At 42.2% G+C, this 25,489-nt stretch overlaps 1 protein-coding gene across 4 annotated transcripts in view; it reads left to right on the top strand.

Moving 5' to 3' along the window:
- runx3 (RUNX family transcription factor 3) overlaps window positions 1–25,489 on the top strand; it is an 81,500-nt gene that overhangs the window by 29,191 nt on the left and 26,820 nt on the right. For 2 of the 4 annotated variants that reach the window (XM_023986467.3, XM_023986463.2), the window contains exons 3-5: window positions 8,182–8,423; window positions 9,480–9,636; window positions 10,959–11,078. In XM_023986467.3, the coding sequence (XP_023842235.1) occupies window positions 8,182–8,423; window positions 9,480–9,636; window positions 10,959–11,078 (519 nt within the window). The remainder of the gene's footprint in view (window positions 1–8,181; window positions 8,424–9,479; window positions 9,637–10,958; window positions 11,079–25,489) is intronic. The other 2 variants (XM_070443341.1, XM_023986465.2) reach the window with 1 other exon arrangement.

Raw genomic sequence — 25,489 nt, 5'->3', positions numbered from 1 at the left:
GCATAGGAACTGAGAAGTGGTCTGTGGTGACCACCTGCAGAACCACTCCTTTATTGGGGGTGTCTTGCTAATTGCCTATAATTTCCACCTTTTGTCTATTCCATTTGCACAACAGCATGTGAAATTTATTGTCAATCAGTGTTGCTTCCTAAGTGGACAGTTTGATTTCACAGAAGTGTGATTGACTTGGAGTTACATTGTGTTGTTTAAGTGTTCCCTTTATTTTTTTGAGCAGTGTATATTCTGACTGCCTAAACGGATCCCCAATAAGACCGGGACTTTCTCATGAATCACATGCATATACCCAAGTGAAGGCCTACAGTATTCAATTTATGATTTACCTCAAATTAGTTTAKAGTCATTAGAAAATAAAGATTGTGTAATCTCAATAAAGGAGTAGTGGTGCTCGTATCTGAAGCAGCTAAATGGAACATCATATGATGAAGGAGTAATTGGCTAACACTTTAGATCTGAGAAGGTATGATAKAAACTAGCAATGTGGTTCCTATTTGCTGGTCTACATCATAATGGACAACAATGACCACCAACTGCAATGTGCTGACACATTATATAATCATCATTTGAGAAAACATCAGCATTCGGAGCTCAGAATCCCCATACAAAATGAAACAATCTTTACCCAGTCTCTCTGTGAAGGATTACTTCTAAAAGTCTCTCTATAGTCTGTGTGTAAACATCCAAATGCTACAATATGATTTGGCTTTGGGACGAGGGACAGAATGCTTTGATGACTTACGTCATGCTTGGAAAACTAATCACTGACACTCTTGTCATATCAAGCAGCAGAAGTCCATTTCATAGCAAACTGCATTTCAAAAACGACAGCGGGTAAACAGCTCTGGCATTTCAAGTATACCACAGAATTCATCATTGGTACAAAAAAATACCCTGATCCAAAATGTAGAGCTCATTTAATCCGAGAGGAATAAAACTCCATTTCATAGGAGTCGTCCATTCAGAACACTCATATTTCCACTGAGCAGAAAACCCCCGGCTGAAATTCGAGCAGACACTTTTTGGAAGGAATGCGTTCGGTGGGTTGAGGGCCAGACTCGCCCTGTAATTTGTGAATGTACAGAAATGTGCGACCGCCACAGCCGCTAAAGATAGAAATCTTTGTCTTATGTCATCATTTAACCTCAAACTATTTCTAATTGCCCCATAGCCCACTTTTTCAAAAGAAAAGATCCCCTCCAATGGCACATGTGCACACGCCTGAAAATAGCTTGTGTGTTTATGTGGTTATTCATATACATATTGAGAATGAACATTTCACTTTTGTATCTCCTCACATATCTGAAAGTGTCTCCCCATCGGAGCCTCTTTAAAGTGACATCAGCCATGGGAGATATGGCTGGGTGGCGGGCATGATAGCGTCGGGTATAGGTTTACACCTCAAAGGCTTGTGTGGGTTTCTCAGCTAATGGGGATGATATTCAAACTATTAGCTTTTACATTCTGTCTCATTATTAGCCAAACCATATGAAAATTGAGAGGAAGAAAACTTTGCCACTCCCCTTGATCTTCCATGGTTTGGGGTGTTGGTTGGCGACTGCAGGGCAAGGCAGGCCTGAGTACACTCATTTGAAACCATGCCTCAAGTGGGAATGAAAGGGCTGAAAGTGTGTGATGCTTTCAAAGGCCTGTGCTTTCTCTTCTGAAAACCTTGATGGTAATATGGTCCTAAGTTCTTGAAAACAGAGGGGGACAGAAGGGCTGGAGGTTTATATGCCAGTGTGCAGTTCACAGTAAGAGTAAATATGATTTAAAGGAGGAAACTTAAATGGGAATCTATTAATTTTGGTTGGAGCTCTCCCTAACCTTTCTTACTCTAACCCCCCAAACTCTTTCCAAACTGGAGGCATGTAGTGTTTTGACTGGGCCTATAGAGGCTAGTGCTGAAAACTCTGGGTTTTAAAAGTAGAGGGTAAAAACTAGTCTAGCGTCTGCGTGAGGTGGGTCTGGGGTTAGACATCCTCCAGGAGTTCTGCGTGAGGTTGAGCTGAACCCACTTGGATCATTAAAAATCGTTCAGGGGCACGACAGGCTACGTCCTCGGTGTCTGTGTGGCTGAAACTATAGAAACTGCATGTTGCAATGTAGGAGTATAAATATGACAGGAACCCGAAGCGCGTGTTACCGCTGCGCAGGGTAGCTAGTCGTGTGGTCATATATTAATAATAAACAGAGGCATGAGGACGACTGAAATGTCGCCAATGTCATTGTCCCACTTTAGTTCTTTCATTGCCTCAAAATAGCGGACAATGATAGGCGATACTTTTGAAGATATGAGGTCCTGAAATATGCACCCTGCAGCTTCAGCTAATAGCATTTAGCCTACATTTTAAGATCATATAGCATTTACATTTTAAGATCATATTATTATAGTTATTAATATATTTAACAGTTGGGTGAATATTTACTTTCTAACTACTCAGATATAAACTCAGAAGATATTAGGCATATGAGTTTATAATTAGAAGAATGACCTGTTTTAGACAAATGTCCCTTGTTCTCCAAAAGCCACACGCCTTGATCTTTGAGGTCATTTAGCGTGGTTGTGGCAATTAAGAATTTTCTCTCTTCGTAAAGAAACAGGTTTGCTGACAGCTCACCCCGTTGAGGTCTCACATCACTATGCAGTCTGCACTCTAGACAACCGCCTAGCAGAAGTGCCTTCAGAAAGTATTCAAACCCCATTTTGTTGTGTTACAAAGTGGCATTAAAATGGATTTAATTGTCATTCTAACATTTGTAAAAAAATATATATATATGACAAATAAAACACTAATATATCTTGATTAGACAAGTATTCAACCCACTGAGTCAATACAAGTTAGAATCAGTCTTTCTGGGTGAGTCTCGAAGAGATTTGAACACCTGGATAGTACAATATTTGCACATTATTCTTTTAAAAATTCTTCAAGCTCTGTCAAGTTGGTTGTTGATCATAGCTAGACAGCCATTTTCAAGTCTTGCCATAGATTTTCAAGCTGATTTAAAAAATAAAAAATAAACTAGTCCACTCAGGAACATTCAATGTCATCTTGGTAATCAATTCTATTATATATTTGGCCTTGTGTTTTAGGTTATTGTCCTGCTGAAAGGTGAATTTGTCTCCCAGTGTCTGTTAGAAAGCAGACTGAAACAGGTTTTCCTCTAGGATTTTGCCTGTGATTAGTTCTATTCCGTACATTTTTATCCTAAAAAACTCCATAGTCCTTGCAAATGACAAGCAGACCTATAACATGATGCATACACCACCATATTTGAAAACATGAAGAGTGGTACTCAGTTGTGTGTTGTACTTGCCACACACATAATGCTTTGTATTCTGGAGATAAAGTACATTTATTTGACTTTTTTTTTGTAGTTTTACTTTAGTGCATGTTTTTGAATATTTTTATTCTGTACGCAGCGTTTCCCAAACTCGCTCCTGGGGACTCCAAAGGGTGCACGTTTTGGTTTTTGCCCTAGTATTACACAGCTGATTCAAATAATCAAAGCTTGATGATGAGTTCATTATTTGAATCAGCTGTGTAGTGCTAGGGCAAAAACCTAAACGTGCACGCCTTGGGGTCCTGAGGACCGAGTTTAGGAAACACTGCTGTACAGGCTTCCTTCTTTTCACTGTCATTTAGGTTAGTATTGTGGAGTAACTACAATGTTGTTGATCCATCCTCAGTTTTCTCCTTTCACAGCCATTAAACTGTAACTGTTTTAAAGTCACCATTGGCCTCATGGTGAAATCCCTGAGCTGTTTCCTTCCTCTCTGGCAACTGAGTTAGGAAGGACACCTGTATCTTTGTAGTGACTGGGTGTATTGATACACTAGCCAACGTGTAATTAATAACTTCATCATGCTCAAAGGGATATTCAATGTCTGCTTTATTTTTACCCATCTACCAATAGGTGGCCTTCTTTGTAAGGCATTGGAAAACCACCCTGAAATTTGTGGTTGAATCTGTGTTTGAAATTAACTGCTTGACTGAGGGACCTTACAGATAATTGTATGTGTGGGGTACAGAGTAGCAGAGATGAGGTAGTCATTTAAAAAATAATGTTAAACACTATTATTGCACTCTGAGTGAGTCCAAACAACTTACTATGTGACTTGTTAAGCACATTTGTACTCCTGCACTTATTCAGGCTTGCCATAACAAAGGGGTTGAATACTTATTGACTCAAGACATTTCAGCTTTTTATTAATTTGTACAATTTTCGAAAAACATAATTACATTTTGACATTATGGGATATTGTGTGTAGGCCAGTGATTTAAGAAATCTAAATGCAATCAATTTTAAATTCAGGCAGTATGTAACAGAACGAAATGTGGAAAAAGTCAAGGGGTGTGAATACTTTCTGAAGGCACTGTATAGACAGACTATGGCTGTGTGATAATTGTTATCAATGTGTTTGGCGTTAATTCGTGTTGTTAAAATATGATTTAAAATGGCTTCCGTCCTAACGGTCTCGGCCTTGGCAGGCGTGAAGAGTGTATAATTTTCTCATCCCATCTCCCTCGCCACTCTCCCCGCAAGACTTTGGCTTCGTATCTGTCTGACTGACACCAGTATAATAAAGAAAATGAAGGGTACATCTAAACCCACTCCCATCCCTTCCTTACCACAATTTCCTTACTATCTAAAATAAACAACCGAAGAAACGTACACGCGCTACACGCGCGCATGCACGCACTCAAACAAACACACACACACTTAGCATGTTCAACATAAGGGGGAAAAATACATTTAAATGTACATTTAAATAGTGTAATTATGAGTAGTCTAGTTATTGTCATGCATAATTATATATCAAACACTATTAACCTACATTAGTAATCGCATTGGGAATTAACTTCAATAACGCAATAATATACAGCCTACTGCCTGCAACTAAACAGTATTTTGGAAAATTGAAGGCGAATAAATTGACCATAGATCCACACTTTGGGAGGTAAATTGACCTTAGATCCACACTTTGGGAGGTAAATTGTAACAGCTTGCATCAATGAATCGTTGCAAGGCATTATTCCATCCCTGGATGTGTTTTGTGTTATTCATTTCTGACATAATTCTGATGGGAGCGGTCTTTAATATCTTTGTGGTTTGTGTGCATCTATGGATCATTTAACACCACAAAATAGCCCCAACAATCAAATACCTCTTGATTTAATAAACAAGTTATCCACAAATATTTGACATTTCATTTTAATTTTGGATTTGTATTAATATGTACTCTAGGCCTATATCGAATGTGATTGTAGGTAATCTCCATAATGTTTTTTGCTTACTTTTGTATGCTTACTAAATAACTGCTATTTGATATGTGGGCTATACAGTCATATCTTTGTTTATTCCATAATTTATTGTGCGTTGGACAAAATGGTAAATATCCCTCCATACACCTGCGGTGGAAAAAAAGTCTAAATTCTAAAACAAAATCCACGTCCTTAATCGAAATGATCGGCTATGGGAGTAAAACAACACATTTATTCATAACTTGATTAGAAAGTAAAAGGTGACATTAAACGAATAAAGTGACTTTACTTCCCCCTAGAAGCCTATACTTCAATTCAGAAAATAATGTAAATGTCATTATTTGGGATCCCGAGTACAAATTCTGATGAATTTTCAACAACAAAAAAAAGTCAAGTTCGACACAGGTGATAATAGGTCGTCTATGACTCACATTTTCTCGTCTTGGTGCAGGCATATAGTATATATGTTGTTATTTCTCATTTCTCTGATGGTATAAATGCCGTTTCTCTCTCCAGACCCCCTCTGTACTGAAGGCAGGTCCATTTGACAAAGACAAATTGCGCCAACTAGCGCCTGCGAGCCATCATTGCCTGGGAAGTAGTGAACAGGGTGCGTCGTTTCTTGTGCAGTACATAGTAACCTGTTAATGGATGGAATTCCAATTCATAATTGCCTGTGGCTACTGTACTTGGCACAATTGTAGTTGTTATGTAAGCCTATTAGTTTCAATTTGGCGTGATCGAATGAAAGTGATAAGACAATTATATATAATTATAGGCTATATTTACAAAGATGCACCTACTATGCATATTGTGTAAAATGGAGGCCAATATTATTTATTTATAGTACTCATCATTAGCCTAATTCAGCCCATTTCCCTGGATATGGTAGTAACAAATAATATTTTAAAAGGAAAAGAAAGAGAACAAAAAGTATATTGCTAATTCCACATATTATGTCAATAGGTCTCTAACCCCAGCACCCCTACGGTTKATTTAATCTAGCCCAAGCCTATTACTCTATATTACATAATACTAAACAAAAAACATTCATCCCTAGCTGCCTTTGATGTTCTCTGAAAAAGCAGGAGTGAATTGCAGGGACAAGGATGGGAAAATCATATCAAATTCACAACTCATATTGATCAATAAACCATATGTCATTTGAATGGTGCATGAACTCCTGACATGATAAATAGCGCATTGCAGTTGATTGACAATTCTGCATTCAGAAGTAGCAGCCTATTCATTTTAGTAAAAACCACATTTTGCTAATAGTGAGTATAAACCCATAAAAATATCATAAGTAGACCAACGCTACATTATATGACTGGCCTACTTATCATGAAAATATTAATGATATATGTTTCCCTAAATGTCTCTTCTGCAGTCACCAAATAAATGCGCCAGCTTGAATTATTGTTTTCTTTTCACACTGTATGTAAACACACTGCGGTGATGTGCTAATGTAACCAGAATGCATTATGTGATTCTATTTCTTCGAAGGTAGTAGCCTATATAATTTTGCCGGTGTCATATATAGGCATAAAGAAGGAAGACTGATCAATCATAACACGACGTTTTTTAAAATCTTCAATAAACAAATAGGCCTAACTTTTATTTAGCATTATAACTTCACCATTCAGCCGCGATGCCGGATGTAATTTCAACACTATAATGAATGCATGAGAACAGTTGCTGTAATTTTAAGTAAAAATGTAGCCTAACTGTGCAAAACATTAAAACAACTAAGCACATAGTGTAGAAAAGCACAAGATACGTAGTCTGTCAATAATAGATCGTGTGTGTATAACACAGTAAGCAGAGAGCGCTTCACTTCGCTTATATTCCGGAGACGTTGATTGGTCTAATGAAAGAAAGCCCAACCCAGACGACTCATTGGTCGAAGTCATCCGCACACTCCAACCACTAAACAGTAAAATGACTTGAGTAAATAATATCACGGCAGTCTTCACTCTCGCACCACCACTCAGTCAAGCGCCCATTTCAACCTAGAGAGAGAATAGTTCACAAGAAAATAGTTTTGGGATCTCGACTTACTTTTTAGTTTCATTAAGGATAATATGTGGCAAGTGGCAGGACATTTGATACCGAGGAACAAAAATTATTGAATAAAAAGAAACTTCTTCACTTGACGTCCGCGTGTAACCATCGGACTTCTGCGTCTCAAACTCTGCGTCGAGAACTGTGAATTACTGAGTACACTGTAGCCTACTTTGGCGAGACTCGATGAGCATAATTCAATTGAAGGAGCTCATTCAGTCACCGAGGGTAAAACAAGATTGAGAAAATTCTGCTGTGAAGTTGAAGCGCAAACAAGCAACACTCGAATCGTCAGCTTCCGTGKATATTGCAAAAACGACTGGATTTTATAGTTTGCCTTAGACCTTTATTTTCTAATATGCGGCCAAAATTGTAGTGTGGAGGGGCGTCGCATCAAGTGCTGAATAGTGCAGAATAGAAAGTGAGCCATAGCATAGGCAACCAGAACAGAGCACAGTGAGAAAGAGGTTAGATCGGAGTTTGCGGTTTCTTGGTTTTGTTGTAGTCCGTGAGAAACAGAAACCAACTTGATGTTTGTCAGGTAGCTACATCCTGAGCAGATGATATAACACGCAACCATTAAACGTTATCGTCTCTGCAAGMTACAACATCTACTACACACACTGGACAGTCCAGGACTCATCGTGATAGATTAACCGGGAGCTGCGTGCGCTCAGCTCCATCATCGCGTAAACCYCTGGACTTCGCCGAGACCAAAGGAGCAAGTGTCAGAGAACGAGAAAATACACATATTCAAAAAAAGAGCCCCGAACACTCGTCAAAACCCCTAGAGAAGTGGCCGTGACCCAAGCTGTTGTGATGCATATTCCCGTAGACCCCACCACCACCAGACGGTTCACACCGCCCTCCACGTCGTTCCCCTGCAGCAAGATTGGAGACGGCAGCGGGACCATGGGCACCCCTGGACCGCTGAGGACACGACCCGAGGCCAGGAATGTGGTGGACGTCCTGTCAGACCACGCTGGCGAACTYGTCCGGACGGACAGCCCAAACTTCCTCTGCTCCGTGCTGCCCTCACACTGGAGGTGCAACAAGACACTCCCTGTGGCTTTCAAGGTAAGGTAAATTATGCATAATTACAAATGGGCACTTATGAAGTAATGACCGACCTAATGATGTATTACTGTAGGCTACTGCAGAAAAAGCGTAAAATACAATTTTTTAAGCTTTCTTGAGTATGCTTCATTTCGCTAACAAGGCAGTTACTTACATTAGTAGGTCTATTACAATTACTTTTACGCAGAGCCCTATTCTGTAATATAGGCCTAAATAATTGAATTAAATAAAGTTGTCAAAATTATAGTGGCCTGCCAAAGTGATAACTTGGCATAATTATCTTGTTTCTTTTTTGCATTGTACTTACTTGAATATGAGCTTTAGAAAAGTGTTTGGATTTGCAAGAACTGCGATGACATACAATTAATCAACAATTAGCCAACAATATAGGCCCTAATACAAATAATGATCATTTAATAACAATAATTCTAATGATAACATATATTATTATACCTGGTAAGCTAGTTATTTTTAAATTGCTATTTTGAAAGGTTTTGCAATGCAGAAAAACATATTTAGGCCTATATTACGAAGCAATGAAATTATGCTACATTGAACGTTATCAATTATATTTATACACCAGGACGTGAATAGAATTTGTGGCCTAAAAGTGTAATATTTAGAAAAATAGACAAGCCTATATCTATTTGATTTGTATCATATCCACGTGTAAAAAAATGCTTGATTAGATCGCATAGGCCTACTTATTTAATGAGGAGTATTTGCAAAAATTATTTGGGAAAGTGATTTGGATATAGGTCTATCAAATGTCAAAGTAATTTACATAGCTTTAAAATATTAGTGTTTGAATTGCAAGCTTGTTTCAAGAAAGCATCGTACCATGTAGTTGTAACCTAATAGCACAATAGTCCTATATATTTTGACCAAAATATTTGCTAACAATATCTAAAAGGCACATTTTTTTTATGGATTGGAAATCAGGTCTAATATTTATGTGTTTTATGGTGCGTTTTTTGATTCCACCGGATGCGGTTTGTTGCAGTCTGTATTTGGTTTAGCATGGTGACCCCGGTTGACCGCGTTGAGTTCTCACAGGTTGTTGCACTCGGTGATGTGCCCGARGGGACTCTGGTCACGGTGATGGCGGGGAACGACGAGAACTTCTCTGCAGAGCTGAGGAACGCGTCTGCGGTGATGAAGAACCAGGTCGCCCGCTTCAACGACCTGCGGTTCGTGGGCAGAAGCGGACGAGGTGAGCAGAGGGAGTCACGCACCTATATCCTTAAACCATGAATAGTATTTGGCCTACTAAATGAAATCAATAACTAACATCGCATACAAAACACCTATCGGCATGCGTCATAGTTGCACTGACTTGCAAAACTTAGCCTGAGTAGATCTACTTTTGGTAATCTATTTTAAACAAAGAAAGTGATAAAATATTTTAACAGATAAAATAAAAGTGTTAGGGAATGTGAGAATCAGATGAATTCATCTCCCGGACCAATTATAGCTGCAAGACCGCACCATCATTGCGCAGGTATAATTATGGGGATTATCAATGTTTATTGGAACAAAAGAAAATCCAGAACACAATATGATTATTACATATTTTAAGATGTGGTTTGATCATTCTTTATCGACAAAGAGCAAAGCCCAATTTCAAATTATAGCCTAATGCTCAGCCAAGCATTGCCACAAGTTCTTTTTATAGGACTAGTCCTAATTGACCATCACGCACGTCCCCTTCAAAAGATGCTCGGGATAGTAGCAGCAGCATATATTCTACGAACATTGCACCATTGTCCAAATAAACACATCGCCTGGACCAGAATATTCAGTTCAAGGCTTGGCATTTCTAAAAGCTTGCCTGTTTACACTTCTAAAAACTAGTTCTCACATAGCTGACATTCCACCAGAACCAGAACCTTCTCGTATCCCTCTCCTTCCTCCTGGCCCTAGTGCTCACATATTTCCCTTAAATGTTACACTTTAAATAGTTGCAGACTGATGAATGGAAAACGCTCTAGTCTCTGAATTAAACGTACCTTTCATTTCTGTAGTCAATTACCCCACCCCAGGATTCCTTTCCCCCCACAGTCTCTTTAACAAGAGATGCCTTTTTATGAAAGCGCTGCTTCATAGCCTGGGACGAAAAACGGACCATTGCACGATCTCCCTCTCTCCCCTTTCATGCAGATGGGAGAGCTCGAGGAAGCTCGTGCAAGAATCTGCCTTGTTGAACAATAAACTGTCGCTGTAAGCCTTTTGGACAGTCTGGAATAGATTCTCTCAATAATTCAAATCATGCCCACATTTCAGCCCATCAAAGTGGTGGTCCCTTTAATTTACAAACTTAAAAGGGAGCCATATCAGGAGGCAATTTTAATTCAGCAAGCTGACTGTGGTGGTTATGAACAAAGTGTGTATGTTCCACAAAAATCTGTTTATTTCCACAATGAATTAACCAAGCCAGTAAACCCTCACACATGCTCTGGTTTGATGTTCCTCTTGAAACTCTGTGTTACTGATGCCCTTCACTAACCAAGGCCTTCTCTATTCTGTCTACCCTAGGAAAGAGCTTCACTCTGACCATCACAGTCTTCTCTGGTCCCCCTCAGGTGGCCACCTACCACCGTGCCATTAAAGTGACAGTGGATGGGCCCAGGGAACCCAGACGTGAGTACTTACAGGGTACATGAGAATATTTGTCTTGTTTTATCAGAAGTCAAATGTACTGCTCTCATGAGCTGTGTGTAGAGGGATTCACAGAGAGAGAGCGAAAGAGAGCGAGAGAGAGAGAGAGAGGCTATTCTTGGCGTAGGGGGTGAGAGAAGGGGGTGCCACCATTGCAGACTAAAAGAGATACATGAGTCATATGCAGATGATACAAGAAAATGTAGCCGTGTGAGTGCGTGTCCATGAGTGTGTGTGTGTACGGTCAGTGTGTGGGAGGATCAACAACAGTTGACCAGCAATTGCAGTTAATGGGAGACAATGCTGTGTGTTGGATGGTGCAGCAGTGTTCGTGTCTGTGTGGTATTAGGGTGTGGGGAGTGGCACTGTCAGAGGAAACAGTAAAGTGTATTAATGCATAATCAGAGACCGCTAAGAGGAGCTGTGTGTCTCCAAGCAGCTAATACCAAACGCTTATGGCCTCACCCTGCTGCCTCTGGTCAGATGTTCATACCTGGGTGACCACATAAGTGGCTCCTTGACTTAATACTCTTAAAGAGATGTTTTATGCTAACAGATTTAGCCCAATATGCTAAAGCCGTTAGAGCCATCATTTGGGTAGTGATGCATATCAAAGTGGTTTAATGTGTGATCCTGTGAAAGACTGGAGGATTGTGTTACAAGGATGAGTCAACCGCTAAAGGCTGCTGGTGTGTGGGTGTGTGACCATGCATGGCTGACACCAGTCAGATCAGATGGGTATAGGGTTTAATGATCCTTCCTGTTGAGAAATCATGTTTATTATGGTTCTACTGTACAGGTTTTTAGTGGCTGCCCTGGATGGGTGAATTGCTATGCTTATTTGGGATAGGGTGGATTCAGCCCAGTCAAAACCGACCAACTGGCCAATGCAGGGAGCCAGGAGGTTCTGTATGCCACATGGAGGGGACATAGGGATCCTAGCAAGGGGCGAGGGGGTGAAGGGCGAGGGGTGGAGCATCGGCTGCCAGGCTGGAGGCTATTTGAGGAGGCGTTGAAAATGGAGGAGAACAGTGTGGAGAAAGGGAAGGGGGAGGAATAGATAATAATATCCTTTGTGTTTGTGTGAAATGTGATAGAGTTGCTGGCTATGTCTGTATGTAGCAAATTATATGTACTGCATTTTGTTTGTGTCTGCGTGCATGCACTGCTGAAGAGAAACAGGCAGTGTGTTGGCTTCCTGTAGTTAGAAACAAGCATGCACATACGGTAAAGCAGTCTCCTCTCTGTCTACATGTCATGTCTGCACTCAAGGCATCAGAGTGGCCTTTTATTCACTATACACCCTGGTGGCCAGGCCCCATCCTGCTATACAGTGACATGGTTTAATTTAGGGAAGGGGAATTTTGTGTTAAAAAGGTTTAAAAGGATGATATGAGTGGACTCAAATAGAGAATGGCACCACCCCATCTGTAATGACAATCCTTACATGATTCCTTCCTAAATATTTCAGTGTAAAAAAATACATCAAAAATTCAAAACACACAAAACAGACTTTATGATATCCTCAGTTAACCAGCTGTCTGCATAGAAGTTTAAGTATACCATCAAAGCAGATGACCATCCCTCTATCCCATTGTGAGATGAATGAGAGCCTGTACCCTGGTTGGCCTGCATACGTTCACCTGTCGGTTGGCTGGCTGGCAGAGTAGAGCGGGCCGGGCTGCTCAGGGCTTTACTGTGTGTTTGTGTAGAGCCTGCATTTCCATGGCTGCCAGCAAAGAGGCTGGTACAGGGGGAGGGAGGCGTTTTATTAACGTTTACAGATTCAGCTAGGAAACCTGACGGACAGGAAGGAAGCTCCCCTGCGGCAATGATCTGCCAAACACACAACGCTCACCTCACACAGCATGATCCAAAAACCCATACACACAAACACACACAAATACACACACAAATGCTTTGCAGAGACACATTATTTTTTCCAACTAATGTTGAAAGTATTAGAAATTTTCCTCCCTTCTCCTCTTCCCCTCAAATACACTATGTTGCTTTTGGGTCACTTCGTCCCAAAACACTTCACTTGCTGTACAGTAGGCCTATGAGCAACATTTTACAAAGTGAACCCTACAGCACAGTCTCTTTGATTAGAGTCACCCTGTGCTTTCTGAGAAGCAGCTTTGTGTACGTCAATGTTCTGCTGATGATCAGAGAGAGAGAAGGAAGACGTGCGATAGGAAGAGAGATATGACTGAAGTGTTAAGACCCTCCCTGTCGCTGCTCGCATGCAGTTGCCTCCCCCCCCTTTCCTCTCTCTCTCCCCTCTCCTCCCTACCGAGTTCAGCTCAATTAATCCCCTAACCGTATTTAGCCACCGTTCTCTCTCACTGCGTGATGACATCACCCGTCACACATCCTCTGAGGGGAGGGGCTGTTAGTACTTTATGTATCTCACCCAGAGTTAATCAGTTCCTGAGAAAGAGGAACTCACCAGAGACGAGGGACACAGGGCTGGGCTGAGAACATACATGACTATGAGAAAAACAGAGGAAGAGGACCATTTGTTTCGTAGCTTAACCCTAGGTGAGAGGCAACAGAGGCAGCCATGGTGCACTACACTGTGTGTACAGTTCATCAACTTGCATACATGCAAACAGAGACATGTGTATGCACATGCATGCATTCAGTCATAGCCCTTTACTGCTGTCTATCCTGTTTCTATGATACTACCACACTCCTTCCCACACGCATTATTGTACTTCTACAGAATTCAATAGATCATTGCTGTATTTTGTTGCCAATATTTATTCTGTTGGGTGTGTTCACACAGCTTCAGAAGGTTGAGGGGGGTATGGGGAGGGTGGGCAGGTAGATTCTATTTGCATTTGGCACGCAGACTGTACAAAGAATGCAAATAGACAATGACATTTGCGTTGCTATTTTTCTTGACAGTGCAGTCTCTCTTCATAGTAAACAAAGAGAGGCGAGTGTTTATGTGTTTATGTGCACACAGCTGTGTGTGTGTGTGTGTGTGTGTGTGTGTGTGTGTGTGTGTGTGTGTGTGTGTGTGTGTGTGTGTGTGTGTGTGTGTGTGTGTGTGTGGTGTGTGTGTGTGTGTGTGTGTGTGTGTGTGTGTGTGCACCTGCCAGGTGTGTCCATACCCTAAGTCAGCAGCTCGGCCACGCCTATGCTCCACAAATCACATGAAAGGTTCGCCCTCGGTGCCAATTGCTATCTCAAAGGGCACTTTGATGTTGAAATGGAGATGGGTGTTTTTGAAAAAGCCTACAGGTGTATCAGTGCCAGGAGAGAAAAAAGTGTCACGTCTGTCTGACGTTGGGTGCTTTCCTGCCTAACCACCTAGCTAGCCCAGCCATCCTCACTAAAACTCCCAGATGCACAACCTGCAGACATGGTGACATAGCAGCAGCACTTATGTCAAAGAGGAAAAACACCTCCTTTAAGAGACCCGTGATGTCATCTGATGTGGAATTGGACATGGGCTGTTAAAGACATAAAGGACACACATTTCTAAGGCCAGTCAAGCCGGAGGTATGGAGAGAGTCTGTTGTTTGGAATGACGTGAGGCGACGGCGAGCGCTCTCTCTGGGCTCAGTCTCTTGGCTTCTGCGATTAGAAACAGAGCAAATATTGACTGACTGACTGATAAATCCGCTGGAATGCAGTCTGTCAATTGAATATGTTCGATTGGTTTCAGAAGAAACCTGTTCTGGGACAAACATTCACATCATTCACTCTGACTAGGTACAGGAGTGGGGCAAAAGGGAGCTGGCATATGCCATGTATACAGTGACTCTGCTATAATACTTCCATCTGCTAGCGTCCTCAGCCATCCAGTTAGAGGCCCGAGGTGAGGCCTGTAGAGCCATGGCATGATTAAGTTCCTTCATTAGTGGAGAGGTACGGCTGAGAGGGTAGAGGTGATGCTTCTTTGACCCTGGCTGATGCGACCTATACACCCATCAGCATCGAGTACAACCTCCTAAAGGGAAACACTCGGCCTCAGCTACCCCCAAACCTCTCAGCTACCCCCAAACCTCTCAGCTACCCCCAAACCCTCCATACACACAAACACACACGAAGAGAGAAATACAGGCAGACAGAAACAGACACACACACCACTGTAGATAATCCCACTAAAGCTCCCTTGTGAAAGCACTGCAAATGAGCCTAAATACCTCAGCCTGGTCCAGATGGAGAGAAAGAGCCCATCACAGGCTCTTTTTCCTCAGTTCTCCCCATCTGTGTCTCTCTGTTTGCTCTTCTGAAAGTCGTTGTGACATGACTGCAGAAGTTTCTATCAAGGAGGAAAAAAGGACGAGCATAGCATTGTCTGCTGCTTTGTTATGCCCCCTTTCTACTCCTCAGGTTAGTTATATAGGTTCAAGTCTGCTCCTGTCTGGGTGGACACACACACCTCGCTATGTGCACGCACACACATGCCCGGGGGGGTTTCCTCCAACAACATTTTCACTTTGTATTCACTGACGTCATACGCAGCAAGTGGACACGCAAAGAATTACAGAATTATTTACAGAGGCCTCTGCCCGTACTTTTAATTCTGCCTGATGGTGCAAGTGAGGCAACCTAGATGCTTTTTCTCAGAAACACAGAGAAGCACGGCAAATTGCATACCCAAACTCAGCCCCCTTTCATCCCCAAATGTCTTTCCTGTTTACCTACCAATGGAGGGAAGTATAAGCCCACTCTGTTTACTGCTTCTTCCTTATTTACACTCACCCATACAGGAGGGAGTCATTACGACCTTTTAGACCTCATTTAATAAAAGTTCAGATCTCGATTTAGACAAATAAATAGCCCATGATTTGGAATGTTTTCTCCCTTACTGCATTATGACAAACAGTTTTTCTATGGAGAGGGGAGGGGTGAATAGTGTGAAGGAGTACCTGTGGCTTACTGGAAAACGCTGTGGATGACTCTGCGGTTGACATATTTATTTTTCTGGGACTTAATGGTAAGGAACAGTCAGCAAATAATAGGTGTTTGGAGATGTTGGTTCCAGAGCTGGAGGAGTCAGTAATCCCTTGGGTAAACATGGGGGAGAGAAGCCTTGGCTCTTCAGCCTGTGGTTCAAACATCACTTTAACAAAGGCAGCAAATACTAACCACTGGCCAGCCTGTTATAGCATATTAATGTCTGCTCTGGACTATGGGCCCAATTCAGACTTAGGAAATCTATTCCTTTTTTACGCGTTTTGATTTAAACACTTCTCAGTAGTTGGTATTCAGACTTAACATATACAGGTGTGTAACGGGCTTTGCAGGCATGGTTCCCTTACGCACGCTGAATACATGTAATTCAACTGCTGAAAACCATCCAACTTGCTGGCCAAAATATTTTCTTGTGGAGTTTTCATTCAATAGTGTTTTCAGTAAGTACATTTATCTAAAGCCATCCCCTTTAAATATGGTGTACCTTTAATTATAATTTTCTCGACAGACAGGTTCAGAATAGGGATCAATGACAGAAAGCCATCTAAGTACACGCATATTCATCTCCTTTCGGCGCCAATCAGTATATTAAAAAAATACTCTGATCTTGTACATTATTTAGGGTTAGAAAATATTTATTAACCATACATAAACATGGTTGGAGAGCCTTTACGCACAAAATTGTTGAATAAAAAAATACAGGGGTTTGATTCATCCTGAAATTTGCCATATTCAATTGTTCAACCCATGAAATATTGGAAGAATAGAAAAGTGTATAACAGGGGATGAACAACAGTCTACCCTAATCCTCATTAATCACAGAACTGTGAAACTCCAGGTTTAAACTGCTATGTATAGTCTGCGTTCCAGAATGATTCAAATAGGCTACATGACCTTCATTATTGCACATCATGTAATACGTCCTAAGGAACAACCACACGGACGTGACGGAGGAAAGGAAGGTCGATGGAATGGAAGGATGCAAAAAGTAGGCTAGAAATGAAAGAAAACTAACAGTCATTGCACTGTGTGTGGGTATTACTGACGGTGGCTACTGTTTCATATTTAATATGATAGAAATGGTCATTAAGAAAAAGGAAAAGTCTGGGCATATAATGAAAACATTCTACAGTGCATAAATCAACTCTGTAGGTTCAACGCCACTGTCAGTGTGAACATGTTTCCATAGGCTACAGCCTGGGCTTGGCTCTCCAAATTTTACCCCCCAAAAATGATGAAGCTATAGGCCTACAATTCAAATTCTGAATAAATACAGCTATTTATACTTTACTGTGGAAAAGAGGCCGAAATTCACTTTTCAGTGATCATAGGGTAAAATAGATAAAAATTATTGTAATTTATATTTCCAATCCCCTTATCCAAACGGATTACTCATTTACCCAGGTCTTATCAATACAGTAGCTCTTATCAATGTATAAATTACAGTGCATGGAGATTGGTGTTATTTCTATGGTCAAAATAAAAAGTAAACGTTTTTCCACAACCTACAGGTCGCGCGACCTTATTCATGGTGTCCTCTCATGTAAAGGTGGTGCAATTATGAGGGCATTAAGTCAAGGTCAGAATACGGCATATCTGTAGACACACCTCTGCCAAACCTTCAATTCTTAGATCTTCAACCCAAACGAATAGCGGGTGAATAGCATGCTATTCTCATGCTGAAGTTCGAGGTCAGAATATGTGTAGAGAGAAAAGGGCATAAAAAAGTTCAATTTACGCATGCTTAACTTGGGTTGGAATTTCCCCCTATGAGAATGTGGACAGTGCTTTTTCCTGTGGCACTCTGCTGATCTTGATCGGAGTCCAGATTAAAGTGTAGAACAACATGATGTTGCAACAATAAAACAATCTCGTGCTTGTAAACATTCACTTGCACTTACACACACGCAACTACACAAGAAAATTCACACCTCCCATTTGACACATCTGGAGTCTACCTTCCTGTCATTTGTCACTGAGCAGTATGTGTGCGACCCATGCGCGCATGTGTGCAGACYGGTCTTGTGTGTGTGCAGACGGGTCTTGTGTGTGTGCAGACGGGTCTTGTGTGTGCTCGTAGATAAGTTCATGCGCACCGAGGTGTGAATAAGAAACCGTTTGACACATCTGCTAGCATTGCGTTGACGCATGTGACAACGATGGTTGCTTTCCTTTCACACAGATCTGCGAGGACACCTCCCCTCCCTCCTACCAACACCTCACTGCTTAGCAAGCCCTGGCTACCTCTGCACACACATCCCTGCAACCCCTGCAGCCTCGCACCTCCTAAAACAACACTCTCAGTGCAGCTTATTTCTTTAATAGGATCTGTCACCGGGGCAAAAAAGGGCCCTCTCTGTTCTGCAGCATAAGTGCTGAAAAACACCCCCCCCCCCCTCACCTCCTCCTCACCCACTTACTGCCTCCGCCCTACTGACACACATCACCCTCCCCAGAGGAGAGACACACACGTACAGTAGTGTAGTGGGACAAAAGAGGGCTGATTGCTCAGTGCTACAGGCTCTCTTTTCTTGTTAGTGGATGCGGCTGTATGGGGCCTAGCCTACACCCCTCCACTCATACTGCCTGCCCTGACCTGCACCACTGTAGGGCTGTCCCTGTGTGGCATAGCCCCTATTCCTCACTAATCACACACACACACACACACACACACACACACACACACACACACACACACACACACACACACACACACACACACACACCACACACACACACACACACACACACACACAAACACACACACACACAAAACCCACACACACACACACACACACACACACACACACACACACACACAGCCTTATCCCTTCATCAAGACGGGAAGACTGGATCACGGTCTCACATTCTCTCTTATGCAGTGAGTGTGTTTTCAGCCCTGCTGTAGACGGGAGGATTTCAGGCTGAGGACGGTCCCCAGGGGAAGCATAGCATCTGCTCGGAGATAGACAGACAGACAGCAGTAACAGGCTGGGAAGAGAGCCAGGCTTAGCTAAGCTTCCCCTGATAGATTGGTGTAGGCTGTGGAAATCCCACTAGTACACAGACCTCAGTGTGCAACATGGGCAGAGTGACAGTCGACTAGTCACAGCCACGTAAGTATCATGGAATCCCATGGTGGAATTTACTACTTGCTAAAGGCCCTCCGTCTCATGGTGATAGTTTACAGTCTGAAATAATGCATCCATTCAGTTCATGACGTGGACACCGGACGTCAATATATATAACAAGAGACATTAAAAGAGTTCATTGTGTGTGTGTGTGTTTACGTGTCTCTGTGTGTGTCTGTAAAACTCATTTAGCCAGACTAGACAGCCACAAACACTACTGAGAAATAAACCTCACATCCTTCTGTGTCAGCCTCAAACTGATCTATGATTGGACAGCCTCTAAAACCCAACTCTGTCATTGATTTGAGTTGTAGGGACAGTGTGATTGCTAAAGCCTCAGGCGTCTCGATGGCACCAGTAATAGAGTGAAAGGGGAAGTCAGAGGGGGTAGGGAAAGGCGGGAGGCAAAATAGTCAAGAGAGGAGGAAGAGGAAGACAGGTGCGCAATGCTTCGCTCAACAGATGTTGAAACGTCTTCGAGCGCCAACACAAAGCGGAAGTTCGCTAGCGACCCGACCGYCGCCACTCCAACACCCTCTCAACTGTCATTCTGAGGCAGGTTGACGTTTTCTGACTGACGAAGAAATCGTTTGAGAGAGTTTATAGTTCAGGATAGAAAGTACAAGGCCTATTGCCTTGAAAGGTTCCTCCCTAATACATGCATATTCAGACACATCACTGAACACAGTCAACAGCAGCATGTTAGTTGTATGTGTTGTTTTAGTGACTCTATGAATCATCTCAGCAGCTGTATCCACACACTACAGACAGGGAGGCTGACATCAACATGTCATAACAATAGAGCGACAAACACAGAACTCTGCTCTACAGCTATTGGTACAGTGCCAACATATAATGTACCTAACTTACTATGTACACCTATATTGTATAAAGGCAGAGCTGTGGTCCGTCTGTGGACACTAATATCAAGGCCAGGGTGGACTGACCAAATTTCAACGTCCATGGACGTCCGGTGTCGGTCGCTGCCCAGTGGGTGAGGATGCTGTTTATAGTAAATGGAAAGAGAGGGGGCTCATGGGTAGGTGACAATAAGAGATGGGGGAGGTGACAGAGAGAGAGAGGCCGAGAGAGAGTGAGAGAGAGAGGCCGAGAGAGAGAGCGAGAGAGAGAGAGAGAGAGAGGTTGTCCAGAATCAGACGTTTAACACTCTTGGTTTGACAGAAAGAGAAATAAAACAGTTATGAGCTGAACATAACAGTATGCCAGTGGAAGGGCGGATAGTAGCAGGTGACCTAACTGTGGTTTGTGACTATCATGATTTCCCATCGTAGCCAATTCAGTTGCAGTAATTCCATTACAGAATTTTTGGTAATTCCGTTACCAATTTGGTAATGGAATTATGAGTTTTAATCACTTAATAATTCATAAACAAAATGTATATCAGTAAAACACTATAACCAATTGATAGGCCTACCTTTACTTGTTACTTCTGTGAACTTTTATTATCCTCCCTCATGAGGGAGAGAAATTAGAAAATATGTTGGTTTTTGGTAAGACCCCTTTTCAATCTGTTTATCCAGAAATCAAAGCCTTTACTTATGCAAATGTTTTTTCTAAATGTAACTATGCCTTAATTTCCCCAAAAGATAGACTCTTAGCTTTCATTTGACACCCAATTTGATATGCTCCTATGAACTTGGGTTCATTTACATGGAAATGCCCATAGTCCTTATAGAGGTGTGCCAGACGTTTTCAGTCTGATATAGGCACTCAACCAATTCTAGTCTGTTATCAAGTGCCTTTCAAGTCCATTTATACGACGAATACAAATATTTACACTTCAAATATATTCAGCACAGCCCTGGGTCCGGGCCAAGGCACGTATTGCCCTTTGCAGTCCAGATAGAGTTTCACTTTGCCCCTGAAAGCGCGCCCAGCCATTTACTAAAAAAAGCTTGTGTTTAATGTGTCTCTCTTTGGAAGGGAACATATGTTTCTTTCTTTCAATGTTAGAAAAAAAGCTGTATCGGGTGATCATTCAGCTGGACCCGGCCGTGTTTATGAGCTGTCATTAGCACTCTCTGAGCAAACACTGTCTATGTGTTCCACTGATATGGGCTTTAGAGGGTTAGGGCGGGACTTGCTGAGATTGGCTCGTCTGAAGGGGTTGTGAGCTCTGAGTAAGAGTTGCCCATAGGCACAGCTCCAGAATTCCCAAATACTAACCTTAATCATCCTGCTCCTTGTGGCTCAATGCAATTTGAATGCGATCAGGGTTGATCATTTTGCTCTTCAGTGTTTCAATTCAAAGGGACCAGTCACAGGATCAGTTTCCCACACTGATGTATCTTTTCTGTTATACTTGAACCTATCTACATGTTCTGAAGAACACTAAAAACATGGGGGACATCAAGGCCCTATGTCTTCAGTTAATCTGCTGATAAAATGGTATTGTATTGGGCAACAAAAACAAACGCTGGGTGGGAAGGGCACAGCCATTATTTCTCAAGAGATTTTCAGTTAAATGGATTTTCAGTACATCATTAATACCAGACATTTTATATCAACCTTTTTATGTGTTCCTCACAGTCCTCATAATGCTGTAAGATGATGCAACAGCCATCTAGAGAGGAAGCTAGTAAATCTACAGCTTCTGGCATCCATTTTACTTCTTCCATGTATTGAGCACTGGTGTTTGAACCACATCATCCCTGCCTCCCCGTTGGCCTCCATCTCCCAGCTCTATCTTGTGGTTATGATATCATAGAGAAACAACGATGCATTCTCTCCTAAGTGCACCCTGACACATAAAATATTCATCCACCACAGAATCCCCTCCGAAATGGGTCCGTGGTACACAGAGACCCATGGTCAAGACCCTGCAAAGTGGGAGTCAACCTCTGGCAATCTACCAGACACACTCATGGAAAAGCTGGGGTCAGACCTGAAAAGAGGTTTAAACACTGCGTTGAACAGCAAGCAGGCCATGGGCTCTGTCGGTCTCTTAACCAAGGCCAAGACAGGGACTAGAAAAGCCAATCATCCATTCTTCCTCCATCGCACCAATCCATTTCCTCTCTCTGAGGCTTAGAGTGGTGATGATATCTAACAGAAGAAAACAGGAGGAAGGTTGTGTATACTGTATAAACTGTGTTAGCTTCCAGATGGGAAACTGCTGAAGTTTTCTCTTCTATAAAAAAAGTAAATGAGAGGGAGGGAGGGCGAGAGAGAGAAAAGGAGAAAGAGGGGACAGACAGAGAGGAAGTCGGGAATGAAGAAGGGGAAGAGAGGAGAGCTAGAGTCGACCATATGAGTTGATTAGTGGTGTTAACAGTAACTGTGGGGTTTGGGGTAATGAGCACCAGGCATGGTCCTAATGAAGCCTCAGCTCTGCTCCTATAGTTCTCTCTCATGGCTGGCCAAACCCTCTACTGGAAGTACAGTACAGTGTGTCGCCACACACTCCCTGCCAGCTGGACCTGAGCCACTAGATCCACTGCTGTGTGCTGTTTGTGTGTGTGTGTGTGTGTGTGTGTTGTGTGTTGTGTGGTGTGTGTGGTGTGTGTTGTGTGTGTGTGTGTGTGTGTGTGTGTGTGTGTGGTGTGTGTGTGTGTGTGTGTGTGTGTGTGTGTTGTGTGTGTGTGTGTGTGTGTGTGTGTGTGTGTGTGTGTGTGTGTGGTGTGTGTGTGTGTGTGTTGTGTGTGTGTTGTGTGTGTGTGTGTGTGTGTGTGTGTGTGTGTGTGGTGTGTGTGTTGTGTGTGTGTTGTGCGTGTGGCGTGCGTGCGTTGTGCGTGTGTGATAGTGCGTGTGTGATCATGCGGTACAATCACTTTCATCCCCAAAGCGCCAACCAATTCATCCCAGACCACCACAGGCCACAGAAAAAGTGACCAATTCTACATTTTTCCCCCTGGTTGTTTTTTCTTCTTCCACAGAGCTGGATGTATCATTTCCCTGACCTCAGCCGTTTGAGGTGGTGTAAATCTCTTAATAACTGCACTAACTGCACTGTACATGGGTCTATATTTGGAGGGCCGTTTCTCCTGGCCTCCCCTGTTCTAGGGTGGAGCAGACATAGCCACAGTGTCTGTGTGGGAGATGGAGCCAGCTAGGCTCTGTAGCTGCCTGTGTGTGTCCCACTTTCCCTCTCGATGGTGTGGGGACTGGGAGGGGGACTGGGTTCAGAAATGTGTGAATAACAAGATACTAGTTGTAAAAGTGTGTGAGTATAAGTGTGTTTAAGCGGGTGTGTCTGGAGTAGACTGTGTCCCTGTGTCATAGTGAGATGGTGGGTGTATAGGTGGGGTCACTCACTTTTACTGCATCCTACTACAACTTCCAACACGGGGAGCACAAACAGCTGGAGATGTCCAACAGCCCTGGTCTCCGCATTCAGACACATTTCTCATCCATATGCACACACACACACACACAGACACACAGTTGGGTAGGTTACTTTTTACATTTCATCCGTTACAGTTACCTGTCCAAAATTGTAATCAGTAATGTAACTTTTGAATTACCCAAACTCAGTAATCTGATTACTTTCCGTTACTTTTAGATTACTTTCCCCTAAAGAGGCATTAGAAGACAAACATTTATATTACCAATTGAAAGACATCTATTGCAGGATAAATCAATGTTAAAGTTTACATAGCTGGCCATATATGGATGTTACGTTTTACTTTATGGGTTGGTTATGRAGGCTTCTTCTAACCCATCACTTTTTACTACATATAATAATAATAATGCAATTGTATATTTACATWAAATTCCAAAGTCTGTCAGATTTCCAGTCATTCCTAATGTAATACCCCTTCCAAAATAGGACTTGGAAATATAGATTAGCCAAATTGTTTTACCTGAGCATGACCCCAAAACTAAGGACTTATTAGCCAGCCCTACTCTGTTGTTTATGATTTTGTTGTCATGGAGGACTGATTGGATTCAATGCCTCGAGTTGAAAAAGGAAATGCTGCTCTCATGGAATGGCTTGCTTTGAGCACTACCTAAAAGTGCTATTTGAATGTGAAAAATGAATGCCATATACTGCATTTGCTATAGACCTATTGTTTACATTTTTGTTGGTTACACTTTGATATCTTGATAATATATGCAAATATTTAAGTCTATCAAAAGTGTGCAAGTTTGAGCATTTGTCCGTTAGGCCTATGTTTTTTTTATCAGCACACATTCGATTTAACAATAAACGCCCCACTAGTCTTCTTAAATGAAACTAGTTGTTGACAGTCCTTCTAAAGAGGGGCCCCATCAAACCTTTATTTCATAGGCTTGGATCCGCACTAGTTGCAAAAACAATGATTGATAGGCAGTTTAAACGTCATCAATTCAACCACATACACATTTGTGAACAGCCATCCACAACAACCACAATCCGTAAGGAGCAAATACCTAAATGAGAGGGCAGCAGTGTGATTCACATCAATGTGCTATGTGGATATCAATAATAAGTGATATCCGTATCGCACATAGGCTACACCACTACTGTCATCCTTACCTCTTACCTTTATTCAAGTTGGATAATCATTGGTCGCATCATTGGAAGACATAYCTTGGACTGTAGCCTACTAAAGCCTATTCCTGCTATTTTCCTGGGATCCATCAAACACATGTGGTGTGTCATCATAGTGTCACAGAGACGACTTGTGGTCAGACTCACTCAGGCGGAAACAAACTTGCGTCTTTTTTCAATGCTCATTTGAATGTCATTGAGAACACAGAAAGGTTTCAAATAAACATCCTTTCTGAATTTAAAAGTAATCCTAGAAGTAATCATCTAGTTTTTCAAAAGTATCTGTAATCGGATAAAAATATTTTAGCTGGTAACGGAATGGATTACAGTTTGTTTTTTGTCATCCTTTACATGTAACGGATTACACACACMCACACACACACGGGGGAGGGTGTTGATCCCAGTGTGAGTATGTGAGTTAACATGTGTGGGTGTTTTTTTTACTGGCAAGAGAAAATGTGTTGGTGTGTGTGATGGGGAGGTGATTGTGCGGGTTATGGGTATTTATCTATGTTTTGTTATGTGCATGCATGTGAGTGTTGATTTGAATGTGTCTGCATCTAGCCATTGGAAGCATTGTATTCTGTTCTATTCTACTTGGAAGTCAAGCTCAGTCCACATCATTGGTGTGTGTACGTCTGTGTGTGGGGGAATCTCTACCAAATGGACAGAGTGGTAAACGGGAGGATACATTACCCATGGGTCAAGTCGCAGGGTGGGAGGATATATTACCCTTGGGTCAAGTCGCAGGGTGGGAGGATATATTACCCTTGGGTCAAGTCGCAGGGAGGGAGGATATATTACCCTTGGGTCAAGTCGCAGGGTGACCAAGGGTAATATTATCCTCCCTT

The sequence above is a fragment of the Salvelinus sp. IW2-2015 genome, linkage group LG4q.2 (assembly GCF_002910315.2).
Source record: "Salvelinus sp. IW2-2015 linkage group LG4q.2, ASM291031v2, whole genome shotgun sequence".
Lineage (NCBI taxonomy): Eukaryota > Metazoa > Chordata > Actinopteri > Salmoniformes > Salmonidae > Salvelinus > Salvelinus sp. IW2-2015.
The sequence above is the reverse complement of the archived record's forward strand: the minus strand, read 5'-3'. Positions and strand labels throughout refer to the sequence as shown.